The following is a 21,133-nucleotide window of genomic DNA, read 5'->3' as shown; positions in this document are numbered from 1 at the left end:
AATAATAAAATATGGTGATTGCTACGGTACGATGATAAATTAATACGTACCGATATGTTTAAAACGTGGACAAATAATAATAAAACAAGTGGAATTTATTTTCCACGTCAGCATTTAATTTTTTCTTTTTTAAATATATAATATATCACCACTTTTACTAAAACACCCTTTTAATTAAATAAAAATAAAAAATAAATTTTATTTAATTTTAATGAAAAGACTTAAACATCCTTCCTTTATTTGATTAGACAAAAATACCCTTTGAATACCCCTATCTTAACAGCTTCTCCCCTAAACCCTAGCTTCTCCACTACCGCCGCAAGGACTGCCGCCGCAAGGACTGCCGCCGTCCGTCGGTCTCAGGCACTACCATCGTCGTCTGGTCGTCCGTGCTTCTTCCTCCTTCAAGAATCGCAGCTTCTTCTTCCTCGACCTCGGCGCGTCAGTTCCTGGTATTCATCTGCTCCATCGCGCTCCTGCCGCCGTCCGTCGGGCGCTCAGCCCCATCGTCTTCGTCTGGTCGTCGCAGATTCTTCCAACCCACCACCGGCTTCTGAGTTGTGTTCGTCGCCTGGCCTCTGTCTCCGTCACGATTCTACCCCCCTCTTCTCAGACTACTCAGTAGAAAAACCCATCTCCATTCCAGTTTTCTTCCTTCGAGTTCAGAAAGCAGAAGCTCAACCAAGAAAAAAACCTTAGACTTCGACGGTCAGTATGTACCCGAAGCCATGCATCATATCCCTCGAACTTATTTCTTATCAATGATATTGTTATGGATTTGCTAAGGTTCGTTTTGATATTTTGCTGATCCTTTAGTAGTGTAGTTGTGACTTGGTTGTTCACTTGTGCATTTTTAGAGTGAAAATTGAGTTTCTGTTGTGCATTACAGGGCTTTAGTTGTTTCCACTTTCCAGAGCTTGAACTTGTTTCTTATATATTACATTGTCCTGGATTTGCTTTGATAAGGTTTGATATGAGATTCTGATGGTCTTCTTAGGTAGTGACTTGATTATTCATGAATTTGATTGTATAAATTGAGTTTCATTGGTGCTTTATGGGACTCTTGTTACCGGAATTAGAACTTGTTTTTATTAATGCTATTATACAGGATTAAAGAGTCTGTTTTGAGATTTTTGATGATCTTTCTTTTTGGTAGTGACCTGATCTTTTCGTGAAGTTTGCTGTGGAAATTAAGTTTCTGTAGTGCCTTATGAGGCTTTTGTTGTTTACGGAACTTTAACTTGTTTATTATAAATATTGTTGTTGATGATTTTCCGGTTACAGATCTGTAATTGATGAACTGAAGCAGATCAAAGTTGTGAACATGCGTAACAGGGTAACACAAGTCAATTTTATTCGCATTGTGGTATTTTGTTTTCATTGAACAAAAAGCATCTTGTGATTATGCATGCTGTTTTATGCAGGAATTAGTGCTGGATTTATTGCAGTCTGTTGTGGAGATAATTACTTATGGTGATAAACATGATCCATCCATTCTTGAGTAAGATCTTGTTGGGAAAATCTCGTTGCTTATGATCTTGTTAGTATTATCTTGAAAATTTTGAATTTTGTATTTGATTAAATGGTTCAGATGTTTCATGGATCGCCAAGTGGTTGCGGAATTCGTTCGAATGCTTGATATCAGTGAAAATTCAAGAATTGAGGCACCGTTACTTCAGTATCTCAGCATAATGATTCAAAACATGGATAATGAACATGCAATTTGTAAGACTGTTAGTATTTCTTGATGTTTCAGGCTAAGGTCATTAGACTTTAGAGTTTTACCTATTGTTCATACATTGTTAGGCATGAAATAGTTATTTGAGTTGAAAACTTTAATTTTTTAATTGAAGATCTTTAGACCCATCAATAGTGTGATGCACGAGATCTTATGCTATGCGGAAATGTTGTCAAATATGGCACACAGAATCCAGATGGTCTGTTGGTACTTTTATATTATCTACTGGTATGTCTTAGGCTTCATACTGGTACTTAATCCAATATATTGTGCTGACTTTGCATCTTGCAGACTATTGTTTCAGCAATGGTTATATTAATAGCATTATTTTGCATCCGTACGAACTTGATGGGGGAGACTTGGCTCCATACTATATGTCTTTTCTAAGGTTGTGTTGCAAGTTTTTCTGTTCTAAATTTTCTCTCCTCTTTCTTTTATTAGTGAATCACATAAGGGTGTAAATTTTCTGATTCTGATATTTTGTTTCACATGGTTTTATGTTTGTTGTTATCTTTTAATATTTATTCTAAAATGAGAAACTAACTTTTGGTTCATTTCTTCATTCAGGGCTGTTAGTGGTAAAATAAACAGAGACACACTTTGCTTTCTTGTGAATGTACATGGGGTAGGTTAAAACTTGTAAATATGATGGTTTGTTGCTGTATATTGAGCTAAAATAATTGTCTTCTCACTTTTGAATAGGACAAGTGAATAATGAATTCATCCTTTTTTTGTTGAATTTACTATGCTAGAGTAGTTTTGAATTACACACGTTTAGAAAGCTAATGTAATATCATTTTTGTTGAGAAAGATATCAGTTAAAAATATATGCAGTTCCTATCTTGTATTAGTTATTTGTTGAAACCAAAGCACGAGAAAGCAATCATTACCATAAATTCGTGGTGGAAGTGGAAAATTTGCTTGTTTTCTCTGGCAAAATTCAGCATGATCTTTTTTGATGCATTATTCAACTGCAGGATGCTGTAGTTTCCTTTCCCTTGTACACTGAGGCTCTAAGGTTTGCTCATCATGAGGAAAAGATGATTCAGACAGCAGTACGTACAATAGCTCTCAGCATCTACAATGGTATACTGCTCTCGAACTGCTTTTAAGTCATAAGTATGCCTTAGTGCTATATTTACAGTATTTTGGGTCTTGGTTTGACAGTTAGTGATGAGATGGTCTATAAATTTATAATGACGCCACCAGTTTCAGACTACTTCTCTGTCATGGTTGGCAGATTACGAGAAATGTGTATTCCCTTAGATGCTTTTCTCCATGAAAAAAGGGTATAATCATTTGTTAGATATTTTTCATTAATTTATATATGCTCGAGTGATTCTGATTTATAATGATACTGCCCTTTATTCAAACAGGGATATGGAAACTCAAAAAAGAAGAAATTGATTGATTCTTGAATCTGATAAAATTGTTGATGAACTATACTACTTGAAAGACATTCTTAGTGTTGATGAGCCTTGATTGAATCAATTGGTTACTGAGAATCTCCTGAATGGGCTTGTGTTTCCTATACTATTCTCATTACTAGCTTCAATGAATAATAATGTGAGATCTGAGAATTTCCTGCTAATTAGTTTACTCTAATTACTGTTTCCCTCTGTTGTGGTATATCATTGCTATATCAACTCTAGTGTTAAAGTCTGTTAATACTTGATATGAATTGACGATAATTGATAAAACAAATCTCTAACTTGTGAATGTTTGAATATATATCATGATATATTGGAAATTTCCCACTTGGTAATTGCCTGCTTCAGCTGATCTTGCTAGTTGCTATACTTGAATTTATATCCATGATTTATTTCCACGTGATGCGCTGATTCAAACAATATGTTCTTTTACCCAGGGCTCAGATTTATCTGTTATCACTTCACTATATATCTTATCACGTCTTCTTCAAGTCGTTGGGGGAAGAAGCATGATTAACAATGTGGCTGGTGTTATCATGTATCATGTTTTAAACTTAAATGCGAGAACTCTGAGCGAAGGGAACGCTTATGATAGCTCTGGTGTTATTTCAATTCCGAGCTGGTGTATTGTATTACATTGACGGAGAAACATTGCTTTGTTTTACATAGCCTTAAGAAGCCACAATGTTTCACAGGAAAATGATCAAAACCTTGATCCCATGGACATTCTTCCTCGGGGTCATGTTTTGTTTGTATAAAATATTTTCCACTTTTATTATTACTCTATTAGGCATCTCTGTCAATTTAATTCATTATTTCTATGACACCCAGGTCATGAGCCCAAAAAAAGTTTTATCGGAAACGAAATTCTTTCTTTCAAATGGAGATGTTAAAGGTTAAGATATGAATTTGCAGTTCTATAACATAGCCCTCTGCAAAACCAGAATCACTGTGAAAATTGAAGTTCGTGACACTCAATCATGGAATGTCTCTAGCTTGTGTTACTATTTATAATGACATGGAATGTCTCTTCTTTTCACTTCTAATATAAGAAAACTGTGAGTTCATAACAGAGTTACAATTGTAGTTTCAACTGCCATTCAAAATTCTAAATTAAATGAAACGAATCATCAACTTCATTGAATTTCTTCAAAACAATGTTGAACTTAATTTTGAATTGCTGCATAAAGATATAAAAGATGATTCAGTTTCAATAAAGCCAATAAAAAATAAATTAGTCAACAAATGAGATGCAATAACTTTCTTTCATTCATGTGCTATTTTTACACTTTCAAAGGAATGATACAAGGAAGAAACCAAAATGGACAATCTTCAAAATGAAAAGAAAGAGCCTTCTGTACAAAATTTGTCTCAACTAATCTATGTCAGTCTCTATGATGTACAAAAACTCAAAAGTATTTATTTTCCTATAACTTTAAGCAATCAATTTCTGGGAAGCAGCCAATTCAACTGTTAAGATGAAAGATGATTTGCCAGCATCCCTCAGATACCGCACGTCTCCATTCATCAGCTTCAGCAACTTTCTGCTGATGAGCAGACTAATACCCTCCTCGGATTCTTGTCCCTCTCGTCCGAACATTTGGTTCAGTAATGTTTTCGAAACACCAACACCATCATGTGTTATGCAGCAAAGATATAGAATGGCAAAGACTACCAAGAAATGGCTACAGTCATGTCATCCTCTGCCAACTACCAATTTAGAACTGAGAAGATCACAATATGGAACAGGTTTTTTGACCCTTTCTCTTCTTTTTCTTCTGCTTTGGAGGCTGGAGAACTACTTTGATGGCCGCATCAAAAACAGCTTTCACATTCTGTATTCAAAGGCAGATATCATTAGGGACGTGATATTATCTAACCTTTGGAACTTGTATAGATGCAGATAACATATATGTACCTGCTGTGTTTTTGAACTACATTCGATATAAACTGGAGCACCGATAAGTTTTCTCAGTTCCTCACCCTTCAACAAAGAGAGAAAATCAGATCACTAATGTATAAAGTAAGCAGATAGTCTTTCTTATGAACACCAACTGAAGGCTAAAAGACAATGAAATAAGACACAAAGCGATAGCAATGGATATTGGTAATGGAAGCAATGAAAGCTAGGAAGTACCTGCACTGTGGTGATAGGCGCTGCACCAGGATGATCTAGAAAAAACTGCTTATCATCCTGAAGATGTACACAAGTCGCATATTGGTTGTCAAGAAATGGCCAAGCAAGTTAATAATGACATCTTTATAATGAAAGCATTAAATACATATAATTAAGTTAACACTATATATGAGAGAAGACAAATTCCAAAAGAAACTATATGAAAAATTGAGACCAGAGAAAAAATTTTCAGAATAGAAATTCTACTTTTGTTATTGACTATCAGAAATGGAAATTCTAACGAGTCAATAAGAAAAGAACTTATGGAAACACCAGCTCCACCATGGCAAATTACTCATGTTAGGTAGTAGCAAACTTCTGTCACTTTAAACTTCCTAATACTCTTCATAAATCAAGGTTTTTCAAGATTTATCAACAGCCATTTAGTTTTTAAAACAATCATTACATTAGCCTTTTAGTTAAACAAGGAGGTAAAGGGAAAAATTAAGAAAGCATTCCATGAAATGGTTTGGTATATCTGAATCAATTCTTGATTAAAGTCAGGAATTAGGTAACCTTCGAGGATGAACTTCCTTCTCTAAACCACTACTGAATAACAAGCAATCAAAGGGAAAAAAATAACAGCAATGACATTGGAATACAGAATCTATTCCCCAACTTTCTAATAATGAAAGAAACACAGTATGAATAAAAGACAGCAATTAGTATGATAATAAGATGAAACTTCACAGGATCACGGAACTACTATCATGCTGAAGGTTATCAGGTAGATAACAAGGGCATCAAACATCAAGAAGGTAAAGAAAGAACAAGAATCTAACCAAGTTTTGTTCCAACAAGAATAATTGGAATACCAGGAGCATAATGCCTCAACTCAGGAATCCACTAGAAAAGGAGGAAAAGAAAAAATTAGTCCAGAGTAGAGAGAAAAAAGAACAACAATAATAATAATAAGTATATACCAATCTTACTTTCTTGGCAACATTTTCATAGCTAGCCCTGCTTATGAGAGAGAATGCTAGCAGGAATACATCAGCTGCCTGAAAATTTTGGATCATATTTGCCGTCCCATTCCACACTGGTACTTGAGTCCAAAATCTCAGAAAAAAGGAAAAACTCCACTTGCACTAGAACTCCCACATCAAGAGGGAATGATCAAAATGCAAAGAAATATCCCTCGGCAAGTCCGTATTTGGATATGATCTCGTTCCGTCTCTGTTCAAATTAACAAGTTAATAAGATCAATTAAAACTGAAAATCAAAATAACAAGAACAATTAACATTTTAAACTACAGTAAACTAACAACAAAATAAGAACTAGAAAACATACTAACCATGAAAACAACAATAAAAAAAACAATAACTGAATAATTAATACAAGAAAGAACAAGAAGGAAAAAAATTACCATAGGATGGAGCAGTTCTGAAATTCAAACAGTAGAGGGAAAGGGAGGAGCTTTAAATCGCGACGGAGATGGCTGAATGGAGTTGGACAATGGCGGAACGGTGGCTGAAAGGCCACGGAACAGAGGCTGAACAGAGGCTCGAACACGCGGCGTAAAGGACTGAACAGAGGGCTAAGCAGCTCGAACAAGGGTTGGCCAAAAAGGGCAGAACAAGGGTTGGCCAAAAAACAGACGCAGAAGCTTGGCCAAAAAGGATCATGCTTTTAATGCTTCAAACATGAGATCTTCTATCTGAGAGAAGTATAAATTAGCAGCCATCATTCTAGCCAGCAAACACACATCCCTTGTAACTTCAGGGGTTACCCTAGGGTTACCTGTAATAGACATTATACATATGAAGCTGAGAATCAAAACTCAAAAAGAAAAACAAACAAAGAAATAGCAGAGCATCATGAAGGAGGTAAAGATATTTTAAATCCATTCCACATGAATACTTTGAAGATAATTAAGATTAAGATTTAACGAGAAATAAGTTTGTGTGCTAATCTTTGGAAAAAAAAATGTAAGGTACCATCACGATCTCCTCCCATCCAAGAAGAGAATTGAATAAGAGGGGCATTGTATGGGACACGCTCATTTATTCCAATGTTCTTCAGAGCTGTGTCGACACAAAATCAAGAATGCACCTCTCTTTGGAGAGCCTCATCAAGTTCCTGCTTATCATGAGGTGTTATGTCTTTCGCGTACTACTGGGTCAGACAGATCCTTATCCTGAAAAAAGAGGACAATGATTACCAATAAGGTCAATGATTTCCAGATTCTGGTGAATTGGAATGATAAATTCGTAGTTAATGGACTATAATTATTCCTGAGTCCAGTGACAAACCTTCCATGCTTTTGCAGCAGAGATCGACGAACAGACTGAGTGAGATGAGCAGTTAGGACCAAATCTACAATTTTCTCCTTCAAAGCATCAAACACTTCCTGTAGGGACTTTTTCAGGTCAGTGACAAGCCTCTTGAAGGTTTCTTCAATGTCAGATTCAGTGATGGCAGAGTTCTCATCAGCAAAATCGCCCATCTTTAATAGCTTAATCCTTCTTCGGTAGGCAATTTGAACTTCTTCTGCCAAGTTAGCCAAATTAAGCATGTGGGAAAATGATTTGGCAATGACAATAGAATCCCCAGCATCAAGACCAGTTAGCATATTCCCAAGTTCCTCCAACTTCTCAGTCTTATGCTTCCTTTCATACTCAGCTGAAAGCTCATAACAATCTTGATCCTATTAAGCATCAAATTGTTTAAACTATAAGGCACAATAGGAAAATAACAAAGAAAGAAAAAATTACAAAACAAAGCGGAATATTGGGTTCCTCTTTTTGAGTCAGTGCCAATCCTTAGTATGTAACATGTTTGAGAGTATTTGTGCATATTAAACTTCTCCCCTCTTTCCTAGATTCAATAGATCAAAATATTACCAGGAAAGAAAAAAATCCATACAGATTTTGTGCATCATATCAAAGTGGACCTGAATTTATTTACTTAAGAGTTTGCATTTACTTATGGCTCTAAAACAAAATCAAAAAGAGTGAAGCCCCCTGGTTCTAGATTAACCTTTCTGTTGCATTCCAATTGCTACAATTGAAGAAAAACCACTGACATGCAACATACTAAGGCCAAAAGAGTATAAAAGAGTATAAAAGAACTAAATTTCAATCTCCAAAAGAGTATAAATTCATACATAGTCAAATGGAGAAATTAAATAATCCGGCAAACAAATACCAACACAAACGTAAACAAAATATAATGTCGTATGTCACTAGATGGCTCATATGCCCATAATAAAATAATAAAAACAAAAATAATAATAAATATCCTATGTTGCAAATCTAATCTTATGGAAATTCATAATCATCACGATGGTGATTATCATTCAGCTTATTAAGATTTTCAATGGCATTATTTTTGACCGTATAGCTGATCGTATTATGAATCTTTAACACGAGTGAGACTGCAATCTTCATGCGAACCCCATCATCCACCTAATAAAATTTGAATAATTAACATTAGGCTTAACTAATTAAATATAGAAGAAAGAACGAAGGAAAAGATTAGTGCATAACATTACCTTTATGTTAAAATTATCATCTTCAAAACAAGCTATCATCCAACTTGCAACCCATACACCCGCGTCACTCCTACATATCGAGGAAGCTATATTAGAGTATTATATAATTGCATAAATTTCATATCAATAACTACTAATTATACGATCTTACGATCCAGCTTCGAGGGTCGGAAGGCCTTCCGGCTCTTCAAATTCAAATTGTGAAGAAATCAGATTTGGAGTGGTCTTAAAGTCATAGAATGAACGATCTTCCAATACCTCGTCCAAATAAATGGCCTGTTTATGTCTATGTTAGAGTTTGTTTTTTTAGTCATATATGTAGATAATTAACAAAAAAAAAAGGAAAATATAGTTACTAATTTCAAGGCTGTCCTCTTTCGCTTGAACTGTTTCTCAATGGGTAATGGGTCTAGCAAAATGATTTGTCCTTTAACACGATCAATCACTACGAGGTACCAGTGTTCATGACCTTCGTCAGTAGTTTCAGATACAGGGATAAAGACCTAATCAAGAGAAAGTCATTTTAGTTATTAAAATTATTTTATGCCAATATTTACTAATATGAATTTAAAATGATATAAACTTACTCTTTTTAAGCAGTCAACTTTGCCCAAATAACCATATGTGATACAAAGCGGCAGACTTTTAGGATCCAATTTTGTCTTCTCTGACAGCTACATTATTTCAGCCACTAGTTTATATGCGCAATACAAATAACAACTACCAATATTATTTTAGTATACACTCCTAAATACTTACCACAAAAGTTGTGGGTAAAAACCAATAACCACTTTCTCTGGTCAACTCTATGCTCATCATATCTGCTACTAAGTCTAGCACAAGAGAAACGATTGGCTTTCCTGGCATCAAGCTCCTGAATACATCTCTGCGAGCTGTAAACTCTGAAATTACTATATCCTCCTTGTAGCTGCCAAAGATAATTTAACATAAATAAAAATAGCTAAACAAATCAACAACACCGTTAACAAATAAAATTCTAATTGAGTTTACTTACTTATCCATCAAATGATTACCATACAAGTATACTGCAATTGCAAGTTCAATTTCGTCCAAACCCATTGAAGCTGTTGGTCTAAAACAGACTTGCACCCACTAAATATATAAGAAAAACTGTTATTAGTGAAAAAATAATAACAATAATAATAAACTACTTATTACTTAGTACTCACACTAGGTAGCTCTAATCCAGGAATATCGATTGGAGCAAGTGAATTTGTTCTCCTTTTTTTAGCAATTGACAGATCTGTCTTGGCCTTCTCAATACACCATAGCAACAATGAATTATTCGACGCACTACTTTGTTGGTTAAGAGTCTTAGAATTGGAACCAAAGACCTTAAACACCTTAGAGGGAGAGCTGACATTATTTTCCAATCGTTGAACAAGAGATTGGACTATTTGGGTCAATTGCTCAACAGAATTAGCTAATGAGTCTAAAGTCACTCTGTCCTTCAATGATGGATTGGGTTCACTGTAACATTAGAACATTGCATGCAGGGTCAAAATCTCATTTTATTCAATGTGAAAAAACCCAAGTCCATATAGCTTTTACATAAAAGAATACAAAAATATAATTAACATGAAGAATATGTACAACTAACTGAGAACAAAATTCCGAGATTTAGATCAATAGCACAAAAATTCAGATCAAAGTAAAAAACTAACTCTGAAATTTGAAAAAAAGCAATAGTAATTAACTCAACAAAAACAAAAATCAACAATTCTTCCTATTAATAACAATCAACAATCAAAGAAATTACCTCAGAAAAAAAAGAATATTCAAAGAAATTGAATGAAGGAAGAGGGGGAAATAGTTGGATTGATGTATTTCTCATGCATTTTCTTGTTCTTCACTTGCTTTAGTACAGGGGGGCCAATAAGATTTGTAATGTGGGAGTAGAAAGTGCTGCACTAGGCTGAGAAGCATTGGAAGAAAAATTAATGTTTGGTTTAAGAATGGAAATTGAACGAAGGAGGAGAGGAGCTTGAGGCTACTTTGTTTGGGGGTTCTTTAGACTCTCGGAACAAGGCTGTCAGTCAGGCATGTCTGTGCTGTGACTGGGAGGTCAAAGCTAAGACGTGGAACAGGTCTCCCATTAGCCAGTTACTTTTCCCCAGTGGACAATGCTGCGCCAGAGTGAAAAAGAAGAAAATAAAACAGAAGTAGGTTTGTTTTGGAAGGACCAATGGGGATGGAGAAGATGCCCCGTCAGGAGGTGTTAAATGGTGAGGATGGATAGCTGCTCTAATGGAGTTTTTACCTTTTAGGGTTGGGTTTGGTCTCCTTTTGGAGAAAGAAGGGGGAGGGGATAGTGGCAGCATTTGTCTCTTTTTTTTAAAGAATTAACATAATTTTTATTTTATTCTTTTAATCAAATATGTAAATAAATATACTCATTATTAACAAATTATACAAGATCATTTAGAATAAATTTATAATACAAGAAACCAAAAAAAAATAGTACGTACTTGTTCAGAATTTTAGTTGGTTCTTGACAGATCTTCATGTTAGGAATAGAACTTGCCTCAACAGAAGTAGCTCGATTATTTCTTCGCGTTCTTACCATTATAATTAGCTTGTAGTGTTATGTGTTTCAAAATAAAAATACATAACAATGATAAAAGAGGTTGTTATTATATATCAATTTACGCTAAATCTATATTAAATGCAAATATTCATTCTAATTATTGATAATCTAATTAGTTTATAATCAACATAAATCACATTAATTATATTATTTATAAGTAAATCATATATTCCATCAAAATCAATATTATATCTAAATCAATATTACAAATTTAAATACTAGTATTACGTAGAGTTATAAGTTAAAATAAGCTAAAATAATAATATCTATTTTAAATCATGTATTAATAAACAAAATAAATTTTCAGTAACTTAAAAATATTAGGAAAAATTATTCTAAAGGACCGCTAGGAAGATTTAATTATTAAAAAGGATCTTTAATACTAAAATTAGTAAGAAGGACCAAATCTTTTATAATATTTAAGAAGACGAATCAAATCTTTTTATAATAAAGAGATAAATCTTTTTATAAAAAGCTCTCTTGTCATAAAAGGTGTCCTTGAAACTTAACCCATACTGCTGAAGAAGCAAATCCACCTTCCACTCCTCCATGATTTCATATGAAATTTTGAATAAGTAGTAGGATACTATTGTTGGGTCAATCCTTCTTCAACAGTTTTGTCGATAAGGTAATACCCAAAACATGGCAAGCTGAGTGAACAAGCCATCTAAGAGCCATTTAGACAATATAATCTTAGGAAATTGATCCTTTCTAGTGAGAAAAAAATTGGATGGTGCTCTAATTTGTGTTTCAGGTGAATCTTGCACATATTAAACATGTTTATATATAAGTGCACTAAGAGCCATTTAGACAATATAATCTTAGGGAATGAATCCTTTCTAGTGAGAAAAAAAATTGGATGGTGCTCCAATTTGTGTGAATCTTGCACATATTAAACATGTTTATATATAGGTGCACTGTACAACAATAGCGTATACATGAAATAATTTCGGACAAAATTAATTCAAAAAATATTAAGATATTTGAATATTCATTTATACTCTTGCTAATAATTGAATGGTAGACATTTATTATTTGATTATTTTTTATTAATTACTTATTTATTTTTTTGTTTTTGTGATTTTTAGCTAAAGAGAAAAAAAGACAAAAGATCATAAAAGTAAAAAATAAATAAATAATAAAAATTATTAAAATTTTAGAAAAAATTTGTTAATATAAAAATTATAAAAAATAAATAAATAAATAGTTAAAAATTAATATTTTAATAATTAAATCTTTCTAACAATCTTTTAGAGTAATTTTTTTAATTAATTAACTAATTAATCTCAAGTGAATATTCATACATATCTATATAACGTTGAGAATCAAACAGCATATATTAAAGATTATAAAAAATAATTAAGGATATATTTATCTCCTTATAAAAAAATTTGATTTTTCTTCTTAAATATTATAAAAAGATTTGGTCTTTCTTACTAATTTTGGTATTAAAGGTTTTTTTTAATAATTAAATCTTCTTAACGGTCCTTTACAATAATTTTCCCTAAACAAAAAGTAACTTATATTATATAGCTTTATGTTGATTTATTATCTATCATTCGTTATATATTATTTAAGGTATTAGATAAATTATTAAACATATTCTCGAAATATTTTAGACAAAAATATTTTTGATTTTGTTTTTGACAAAAATACTCTTAAATAATTTTAAAATGTATAAAAATTGCACATCTATAGAAATAGGAATGATTCATTAACGTTTTGGTCCGATGTGGCAAATAAAGTGGCATATGTGACAGACAGAAAAATTGACACGATTCATTATATTTTTATCACAAATTTAAAAATCCTAGATCCAAATTTCTTCGAAGAATTTTTTATTTAAATTAAAAAATATAAAATTTATGAAAATATATAAAATATAACGTAATTACTTAAATGCACAATGTATTACATTTCGGTTATCGAATGAATTTTAAAAAAATGAATAAATCTCGGATATTCAGACACTGTGTCATAAGAGCTAAATGGGTATCGAGTTGCTGAGATACATGCAAAATTCTCGGTATCGAGATATGCACAAAGTTTCAAATGACGTCTCAAATCTCAATTACTAAAATGTATGTATAATTGAATTGATGTTATATTTGTTGAGTTAAACCCCAAAGTGGTATTGAGATTCACGATTTGTACCAAAATGAGCACAATAAACGAAGAATTGAATGGCCATCTGTAAGTTCTCATATCTCAGGCATTCGCATGAATCCTCTACGGTTACATAACTTAGTGATCTCACCAATTTTTTTTTGCAGTGGATTCCGATTTTATTTAAGCCTCCTGCATACATGGATTTGGATGACTTAGATATTAAAATGGCAACCTATGTGTTTGCACCAAATAAACGAAGGTTAAATATCTCATTATCTATATACTAAATATTAAAAAAATAGTTCAATATTAATGTGATTCGTATTTGTAGTGATGAGTATTTGGTGACAACAAACAAATTTAGCGGAACTCGTGACAATTTCAAGTCATTAATTCCCAAGGAGCGGGTACATGGGGATGTAAGTGCATAATTAAACTGCTATCTCTAGCATACTTTAATTCCTAATATATTTATTATTTACCACATAGGTGTTAGATTTGGTGGCTACTATGCTAACCATGCAGGAGAAAGAAATATGATGTCAAACACACTGGTATTTGCCAGCTGTGTTTTCGGTACGCAATGTCTTTTTCAAACTTGTTATCATTTTTATTTATTTTATCTTATTACTTAATTGGTGTCACTGACTTAGTCCCTAACTATTAAATTCAGCAATTCATACTGCAATGTGATACAAAAATTGAAGTTCTGTTGAAATATTATCAAAAAGAATTTATGAGAAAAGTTGATGAAGATCTAAAAAAGGTATATAATTTATTGTATTTTTAATTTTTTTTATTATTTAATGGCATTTATATTTATGAACTGATATATACCTTTAAAAAAATGTATCTAGTAATATTCTAATACGTGAAAGTTGGTATTAGATTTTTTTACCTGTCAACGAGAACAACACACATTGGTATCTGGTTGTTTTTGATTTGTGCAATCATCAAACAATTCTGCTAGACTCCCTACCGATTGCTACAAATAAAGAGCAAAAGAGATCGAGTATAGTAAAGCTGGTAAATTAACTTTCCCCATTTTCACTTTTATGACATTTTTTTAGATTTCAAATATTGTCCTTTATTTAATTTTTTTTCTATATAAATAGGCAAAATATCTGGAAGATATGCTCAAGTATGACTCGTTCTATAAATACAACACTCCGTTCAGGCCAAGGATACTTGATTTTGCATTTGTGGATATGTTAGAAATAGGAGAACAAGCTCCTGGCTCGTAAGGAATATCTGTATTTTTGTTTTTCTCTTTCAATTTTTTATCTGCATAAGTTAACCGCATCTTATTTAACACAGCAATGATTGTGGGGTATGGGTGGCAACTTGGATGACAAACTACAGGAAGACGTATAGTTATACAATAAATGTAATTTTCTTTTGCTAGAAAAAAAGTACTACAATTGCTAATGTGTATGGTTTTGTTGGTAACCTAAAATACTTATATTTTTCAGGTTAATCATGGTACAAGGATGCGACTTGCGTTGGATTTGATTCTATGGCCCCACAACTTGATGCTGCGTAATGTCATTGAATATGCTACCAGGAATTACAATAAGTATAAACAAAAAGAGTCAAACAAAAATTAAATAATCATAATTGTCATGTAGTCATGTTTAGATTATATTAACTACTAAGACTTGTTAGTTTCATCTCTTTTACTTAAAAAATTATTATGCACTATATTTTTTATGGACTCTTGTTGAAAATTAATGTTTCTATCTTTCGTTCGATTATGGTTGAATTTAGGTGAAGATTAAGTTTCACTCTAGCATTTTTATTCCTTGAACCACTTATGTGTTGTAAGCTTAATTGAAAATTTGATACTAAAATATATTAAGCATTTTAAATAAAATCAACATGAGAGAATGGTTATAATCTATCTTTTGAAAATCGGTTCGGACCGGCCAGTTGAACCGATTGAACCATGAACCGCTACAAAAAACAACTCAGACAAATGTTAAAACCCCCAATCTCAATAACCACAATTGAACCGTCGGACTGGCCAAGAATTGGTCGGTCGAACCGAACCGTCACCTATACAAAATTTTGGAATAATTGAAAAACGCCAAGTTCTGCAAACGGTTTTCGAATCGACTGCTCGAACCGGACTGACCGGTTCCACCGGATTAATCGGGATCCAGTCAACTAACCGGTCCGGATAAGCCTAGAAACCGTCTGGCAAATAACCGGTCGAACCGGTGGTTAACCAATGAACCGATAGAACCGTCTGGTTTTTAAGAAAAAATATAAAAAGAAAAAATAAAAGAAGAAGAAAGGCAAGTGCTGGAGCCATAGTTGTAAGAACCGGACCGGACCGGCCGGTTCGATCGAAAAATCAGTGAACCGGACCCAGAACCGGTCCGGTTGAGTGATGCAACCGGATAAGGAAGAGAGCCGTTTCGAACCGAGTTGAACCGGCCGGTTTTGATGAAAACCGGAAAACCGGCGATTTCTGGTTAACCGACCGGTTTAGGAAAATTTTTTCTTCTATTCCTTTTCCAAAACGACGTCGTTTTGGTTTATTTAAAAAAAAAGAAGAAGAAAAGCCCTACGGGCTACCAATCCCCAACCCCACCCGACCTCAGTTTCCACTTTCCCTCCCCTTTTCCCCCCAACCCTAACGGCGCCTAAGCCTAACCCTATCAGCCCTCCGCCAGTCCGCCTCACCTCACTCACCCAGCCCCCAGCCCCCAGCCGTCATCCTCTTCGTCTCACCGCCAGTCTGAACTCTGAAGGAACCGACTCAACCAAGGGAGTAGGAACAGGACAGATACAGACCCGCCACCCGCGAACTCGCCGTTGCCGCGAAGTCGCCGTTGCCGCGCAGTCGAACTCGCCGTTCCAGCGCCGTCGCCCTCGCCCAGTCGCCATTGCTGAGAATGGAAGACTTAATTGAAGCCTAAGTAATTCCATTGAAAGCATGCCTATTTTTACAACTAGAGTATGTACATAACTTTGAAATATGCTAAACAAAAGGAAATTACATATATCTAAATCAAAGAATTTTTCTTCTTCTTCTTCTACTCTGTGACTCTGTCAAACAGGTAAGCTCCAGTTCTGTAATCTGCTTCTGCTCTGTTCTGCACTTGAAGTTTAATGATTGCTCTGTGAAATGCATTACACCCGCTCTATTCTGCATTGCACTTGTAAGTTGTAAACTTACTTTTTTTCTGCACTTCTTGCTGATTTGCTGTTATGAATATGAATATGCTTGAATCTTTTTCTGTTATAAGAAAAATAATACACAGAAGAATTCTCCCTCTGTTGGTACATGACAAAGCAATGTTACAGTACTTATATCAACAAAAATCAATGTGACCCAAACATGACAAGAGCACAAAAACTTACAGTAAGGTATTAAAAAAGACCCTTAATAATACAAATTTCCACTAGAAAAAAAGAATATTTCCTTTTTTGTTCCCCTCTAGTATTGATATGGACAGACTCAGATTATTCTCCAATGCTTATAAAGCAAACAACTGTCTTCTATGCTTCAATTATTAGGGTAGCTGTTTGACAACTTGAGTGATTTATACCTCAAGCAGGAAGATCATTCTAACATTACAATGCACCCTTGAATTCTTCCAATTTGCCCTCGAACTACAGGAAGATCAAAGAGTTCTAGTAGCAGTCCCACTGCTTCCCTCCTCTCTTCTGCATCTCTTGTTAGAGACTTCACCACTGGTGATAAAAACTCAGTTTCTGCCATCTTCTCCTGGACAGTACTATTACAAAACATAACTAAGTAATTAACAACAACAAATACAGTCAATTTCACAAGAAATGTTGCCTTATTTTCAGAATTCTACCTTTGTCTCATCTTTGCCCGAAGCCATATTTCCTAACAATTGAATGATGTTAAGCTTCTATTTTCCATAATCATATTCATAGAAAACTGGATTTTTTGTACGAAAAAAGAAAAGAAAAGAATAATCAGTTACACAAGTAGTAAACCGTAACTGGGAAACACATGATAAAGGAATTTACTTTATAAGAAACTAATGAGAAATTGAAAGCAAAAAAGGGAAAATCAATCACACACAGAAATTCAAGAAATTCAGAAGAAAATTGAATTGAACCTGTTGAGAAAATGCAAGGGATGACTAAGAAAACTGTGAAAACACCTAGAAGTTGAGCTTAGACTTCCACATGTTTCTTCGAATTTTTTTAAGTATGAAAAACTGTTTTAACACTCTTATGCACTAATAGCTCTTAGGTTTCATAGGATTTGATTGACCAATAATTTTAATTAAAAAAAAAGTTTAGTTCATTTTGCCTATTCCATTCTCCTAGCATTTAGTTAGTACCTAACATGTTAAAATTTTAAGTTCAGTCATGGAGAATGATGGCAAAGAGTCGTATAAGGATGGTGATCAATCTGAGGATTTAAGTGTTGAGTATGAGTGTAGTTCCGATGAAAGTGATGATATGGTGGATGTAACTCTAGATGAAGCAGAGGCAGATATAATTAATGCTGGTGGTTTGGAAAAGTTGATAACTGATTTGACCATCGAAGACATATGGGGACTAGCGTTTGATACAGAATCTCAAGTTTGTGAATTTTATGCCAAATATGCCAAGTGCTATGGATTTGTGTCTCGAAAAGACTTGAAGACGGTGGATGCTAATGGCAACATTAATACAAGACAGTTGGTTTGCAATAAAGCAGGAGAAAGACATTGGAAGCACCTTAAAAGGGACAATCGGCAAAGGGAGCATAAGGCAATTACTCGTGTCAACTGCAAGGCAAGGATTTGGTTCATTCGTCACTATAGAACGGGTAAGTGGAAAGTCAGTGTCTTTGAGAGTGAACACAATCATCCACTATGTCCACCTAAGTACAGACATCTTATTGCCGCGAATCGTGGGCTTGATGAGGCCGATAAAACACAAGCAGATAGCTTGCGAGCATGTGGTGTTAAAACTTGCCACATAATGGGTTACATGGTTTCCCAAAAAGGTGGATATGATAAAGTGGATTTTAATAGCAAAGACTTACATAACCACATTAGTAAGACTAGGTGTGGCAAAGTGAAAGACGGTGATGCATTTGCTGCGTTGGCCTATCTATTTTCTAAGGCAGATAGTGACCCGTTATTTCTAGGAAAGTTCACCTTAAAGGATGGTAGGTTGGATAATTTGGTGTGGGCTGATGGAGAAAGCGTTGTTGATTACGAATGTTTTGGCGATGTACTGGCTTTTGACACCACTTACAAGAAAAATGTATACAACAAGCCCTTAGTCATATTTTCAGGGACCAACCACCATGGCCAGACGACTATCTTTGGATGCGCTCTGCTCTCAGATGAAAAGTCCAAAACTTTCAAGTGGGCACTGAAGGAATTTTTGGAAATCATGTCAGGAAAACTACCCGGAGGCATTGTGACAGACGGAGACCGTGCTATGAGAGAGGCTATCTTAGAAGTATTTCCTGGTATACCACACCGCCTTTGTGCATGGCATCTCCATCGTAATGCGGTACAGAATATAAAAAATAAGCATTTTTGGGACGATTTTAGTGTATTATTGTATGGACAATTTACCGTAAAAATATTTGAACAGAGATGGAATGAGATCATATCCAAATACGGACTTGCCGAGAATGAATGGGTCCAGGTCATTTATAATGACAGAATGAAGTGGGCTACCGCATATTTGAGGGAGCACTTCTTTGGCCGCATAAGAACTACATCACAGTGTGAGGGAATTCATTCATTATTGAAGAACTATGTTGACAGTAAAACCAGTCTCCTTGAATTCATGCATAAATTTAGTGAAGTACTAAGGCATTACCGAAACAACCATCTTACTGCTGACTTTGAAACCTTTTATAAGTTTCCTGTTTTGACTACGTGCTTGGAAAGTTTTGAGAAACAAGCTACTGAACTTTATACTAGAAATATTTTTAAACTTGTGAAAGATGAGTGTCACGGATCATCACATTCATCAAGTTGAAGAACAAGTGATATCTTGGAACAAGAATAAGCCGAATTGAATAGAAGAACAATAGTAATTGCATTAATACTCGAGGTACAGCAGTGCTCCACACCTTAATCTATGGTGTGTAGAAACTCCACCATTGAAAATACATAAGAACAAGGTCTAGGCATGGCCGAATGGCCAGCCTCCCAATGATCTAAGATAGCATAAGAACAAAGATAGCTACCCTGATTTATAATACAATAGTAAAAGGTCTTATTTATAAAGAACTAGTAGCCTAGGGTTTACAGAGATGAGTAAATGACATAAAAATCCACTTCCGGGCCCACTTGGTGTGTGCTTGGGCTGAGCATTAAGGCATTTTCGTGTAGAGACTCTTCTTGGAGTTAAACGCCAGCTTTTATGCCAGTTTGGGCGTTTAACTCCCATCCTTGTGCCAGTTCCGGCGTTTAACGCTGGGAATTCTGATGGTGACTTTGAACGCCAGTTTGGGCCATCAAATCTTAGGCAAAGTATGGACTATCATATATTGCTGGAAAGCCCAGGATGTCTACTTTCCAACGCCGTTGAGAACGCTCCAATTAGGCTTCTGTAGCTCCAGAAAATCTACTTCGAGTGCAGAGAGGTCAGAATCCAACAGCATCTGCAGTCCTTTTTAGTCTCTGAATCAGATTTTTGCTCAAGTCCCTCAATTTCAGCCAGAAAATACCTGAAATCACAGAAAAACACAAACTCATAGTAAAGTCCAGAAAAGTGAATTTTAACTAAAAACTAATAAAAATATACCAAAAACTAACTAAAACATACTAGAAACATACTAAAAATAATGCCAAAAAGCGTACAAATTATCCGCTCATCACAACACCAAACTTAAATTGTTGCTTGTCCTCAAGAAACTTAAAATCAAATAAGATAAAAAGAAGAGAATATACAATGAATTCGAAAAACATCTATGAAGATCAGTATTAATTAGATGAGTGGGACTTTTAGCTTTTTGCCTCTGAATAGTTTTGGCATCCCCCTCTATCCTTTGAAATTCAGAATGATTGGCTTCTTTAGGAACTCAGAATCCAGATAGTGTCATTGATTCTCCTAGTTAAGTATGATGATTCTTGAACACAGCTACTTATTGAGTCTTGGCCGTGGCCCAAAGCACTCTGTCTTCCAGTATTACCACCGGATACATACATGCCACAGACACATAATTGGGTGAACCTTTTCAGATTGTGACTCAGCTTTGCTAGAGTCCCCAATTAGAGGTGTCCAGGGTTCTTAAGCACACTCTTTTTGCCTTGGATCACAACTTTATTTCATTCTTTTTCTCTTTTTTTCGTTTTCTTTTCTCCCTCTTTTTTTCATTTTTCTCCTTCTTTTTTTTTTGTATTCACTGCTTTTTCTTGCTTCAAGAATCATTTTTATAATTTTTTAGATCCTCATTAACATGTCTCCTTTTTCATCATTCTTTCAAGAGTCAACATTCATGTACCACAAATTCAAAAGATATATGCACTGTTTAAGCATACATTCAGAAAACAAAAATATTGCCACCACATCAAAATAATTAATCTGTTATAAAATTCAAAATTCATGCAATTCTTATCTTTTTCAATTAAGCAC

General features: G+C 34.4%; 4 protein-coding genes and 1 long non-coding RNA gene across 7 annotated transcripts; 2 read left to right on the top strand and 3 right to left on the bottom strand.

The window, feature by feature from the left end:
• Window positions 1–721: 721 nt before the first annotated feature.
• Window positions 722–3,349, top strand: LOC107469246 (protein TRANSPARENT TESTA 9-like). 3 transcript variants are annotated; one of them, XM_021133348.2, is made up of 6 exons: window positions 722–786; window positions 1,310–1,336; window positions 1,425–1,501; window positions 1,592–1,725; window positions 2,030–2,126; window positions 3,115–3,349. In XM_021133348.2, the coding sequence occupies exons 2-6, from the start codon at window positions 1,325–1,327 to the stop codon at window positions 3,143–3,145; spliced, it is 351 nt and encodes a 116-aa protein (XP_020989007.1). In that variant the 5' UTR covers window positions 722–786; window positions 1,310–1,324; the 3' UTR covers window positions 3,146–3,349. The 3 variants fall into 3 exon arrangements, with proteins under 3 accessions (XP_020989007.1, XP_052111864.1, XP_020989005.2); XM_052255904.1 differs by lacking the exon at window positions 3,115–3,349 and having other exon boundaries at window positions 2,030–2,318; XM_021133346.2 differs by lacking the exons at window positions 722–786; window positions 3,115–3,349 and having other exon boundaries at window positions 1,295–1,336; window positions 2,030–2,318.
• A 1,077-nt stretch (window positions 3,350–4,426) lies between these two features.
• Window positions 4,427–6,902, bottom strand: LOC110276776 (rac-like GTP-binding protein RAC1). Its single transcript, XM_021133891.2, has 6 exons — window positions 6,712–6,902; window positions 6,277–6,520; window positions 6,127–6,190; window positions 5,306–5,370; window positions 5,087–5,152; window positions 4,427–5,003 (listed from the first exon to the last, which is right to left on the bottom strand). Exons 2-6 carry the CDS (start codon window positions 6,361–6,363, stop codon window positions 4,902–4,904), a joined length of 384 nt encoding a protein of 127 aa, XP_020989550.2. The 5' UTR covers window positions 6,364–6,520; window positions 6,712–6,902; the 3' UTR covers window positions 4,427–4,901.
• Window positions 6,903–8,631: 1,729 nt separating this feature from the next.
• LOC127742384 (uncharacterized) lies at window positions 8,632–9,588 on the bottom strand. The gene is made up of 5 exons (XR_008003579.1): window positions 9,426–9,588; window positions 9,195–9,341; window positions 8,990–9,114; window positions 8,839–8,908; window positions 8,632–8,752 (listed from the first exon to the last, which is right to left on the bottom strand). It is a non-coding gene; the product is annotated as an uncharacterized LOC127742384 (long non-coding RNA).
• LOC127742841 (uncharacterized) lies at window positions 9,586–11,425 on the bottom strand. Its single transcript, XM_052255570.1, has 4 exons — window positions 11,328–11,425; window positions 10,029–10,329; window positions 9,854–9,951; window positions 9,586–9,766 (listed from the first exon to the last, which is right to left on the bottom strand). The coding sequence occupies exons 1-4, from the start codon at window positions 11,423–11,425 to the stop codon at window positions 9,586–9,588; spliced, it is 678 nt and encodes a 225-aa protein (XP_052111530.1).
• A 6,486-nt stretch (window positions 11,426–17,911) lies between these two features.
• Window positions 17,912–19,446, top strand: LOC127742840 (protein FAR1-RELATED SEQUENCE 5-like). Its single transcript, XM_052255569.1, has 3 exons — window positions 17,912–19,054; window positions 19,139–19,313; window positions 19,412–19,446. Exons 1-3 carry the CDS (start codon window positions 17,912–17,914, stop codon window positions 19,444–19,446), a joined length of 1,353 nt encoding a protein of 450 aa, XP_052111529.1.
• Window positions 19,447–21,133: the final 1,687 nt, after the last annotated feature.

Source organism: Arachis duranensis, chromosome 10 (genome assembly GCF_000817695.3).
Source record: "Arachis duranensis cultivar V14167 chromosome 10, aradu.V14167.gnm2.J7QH, whole genome shotgun sequence".
In the NCBI taxonomy this organism is placed as follows: domain Eukaryota; kingdom Viridiplantae; phylum Streptophyta; class Magnoliopsida; order Fabales; family Fabaceae; genus Arachis; species Arachis duranensis.
The sequence above is the reverse complement of the archived record's forward strand: the minus strand, read 5'-3'. Positions and strand labels throughout refer to the sequence as shown.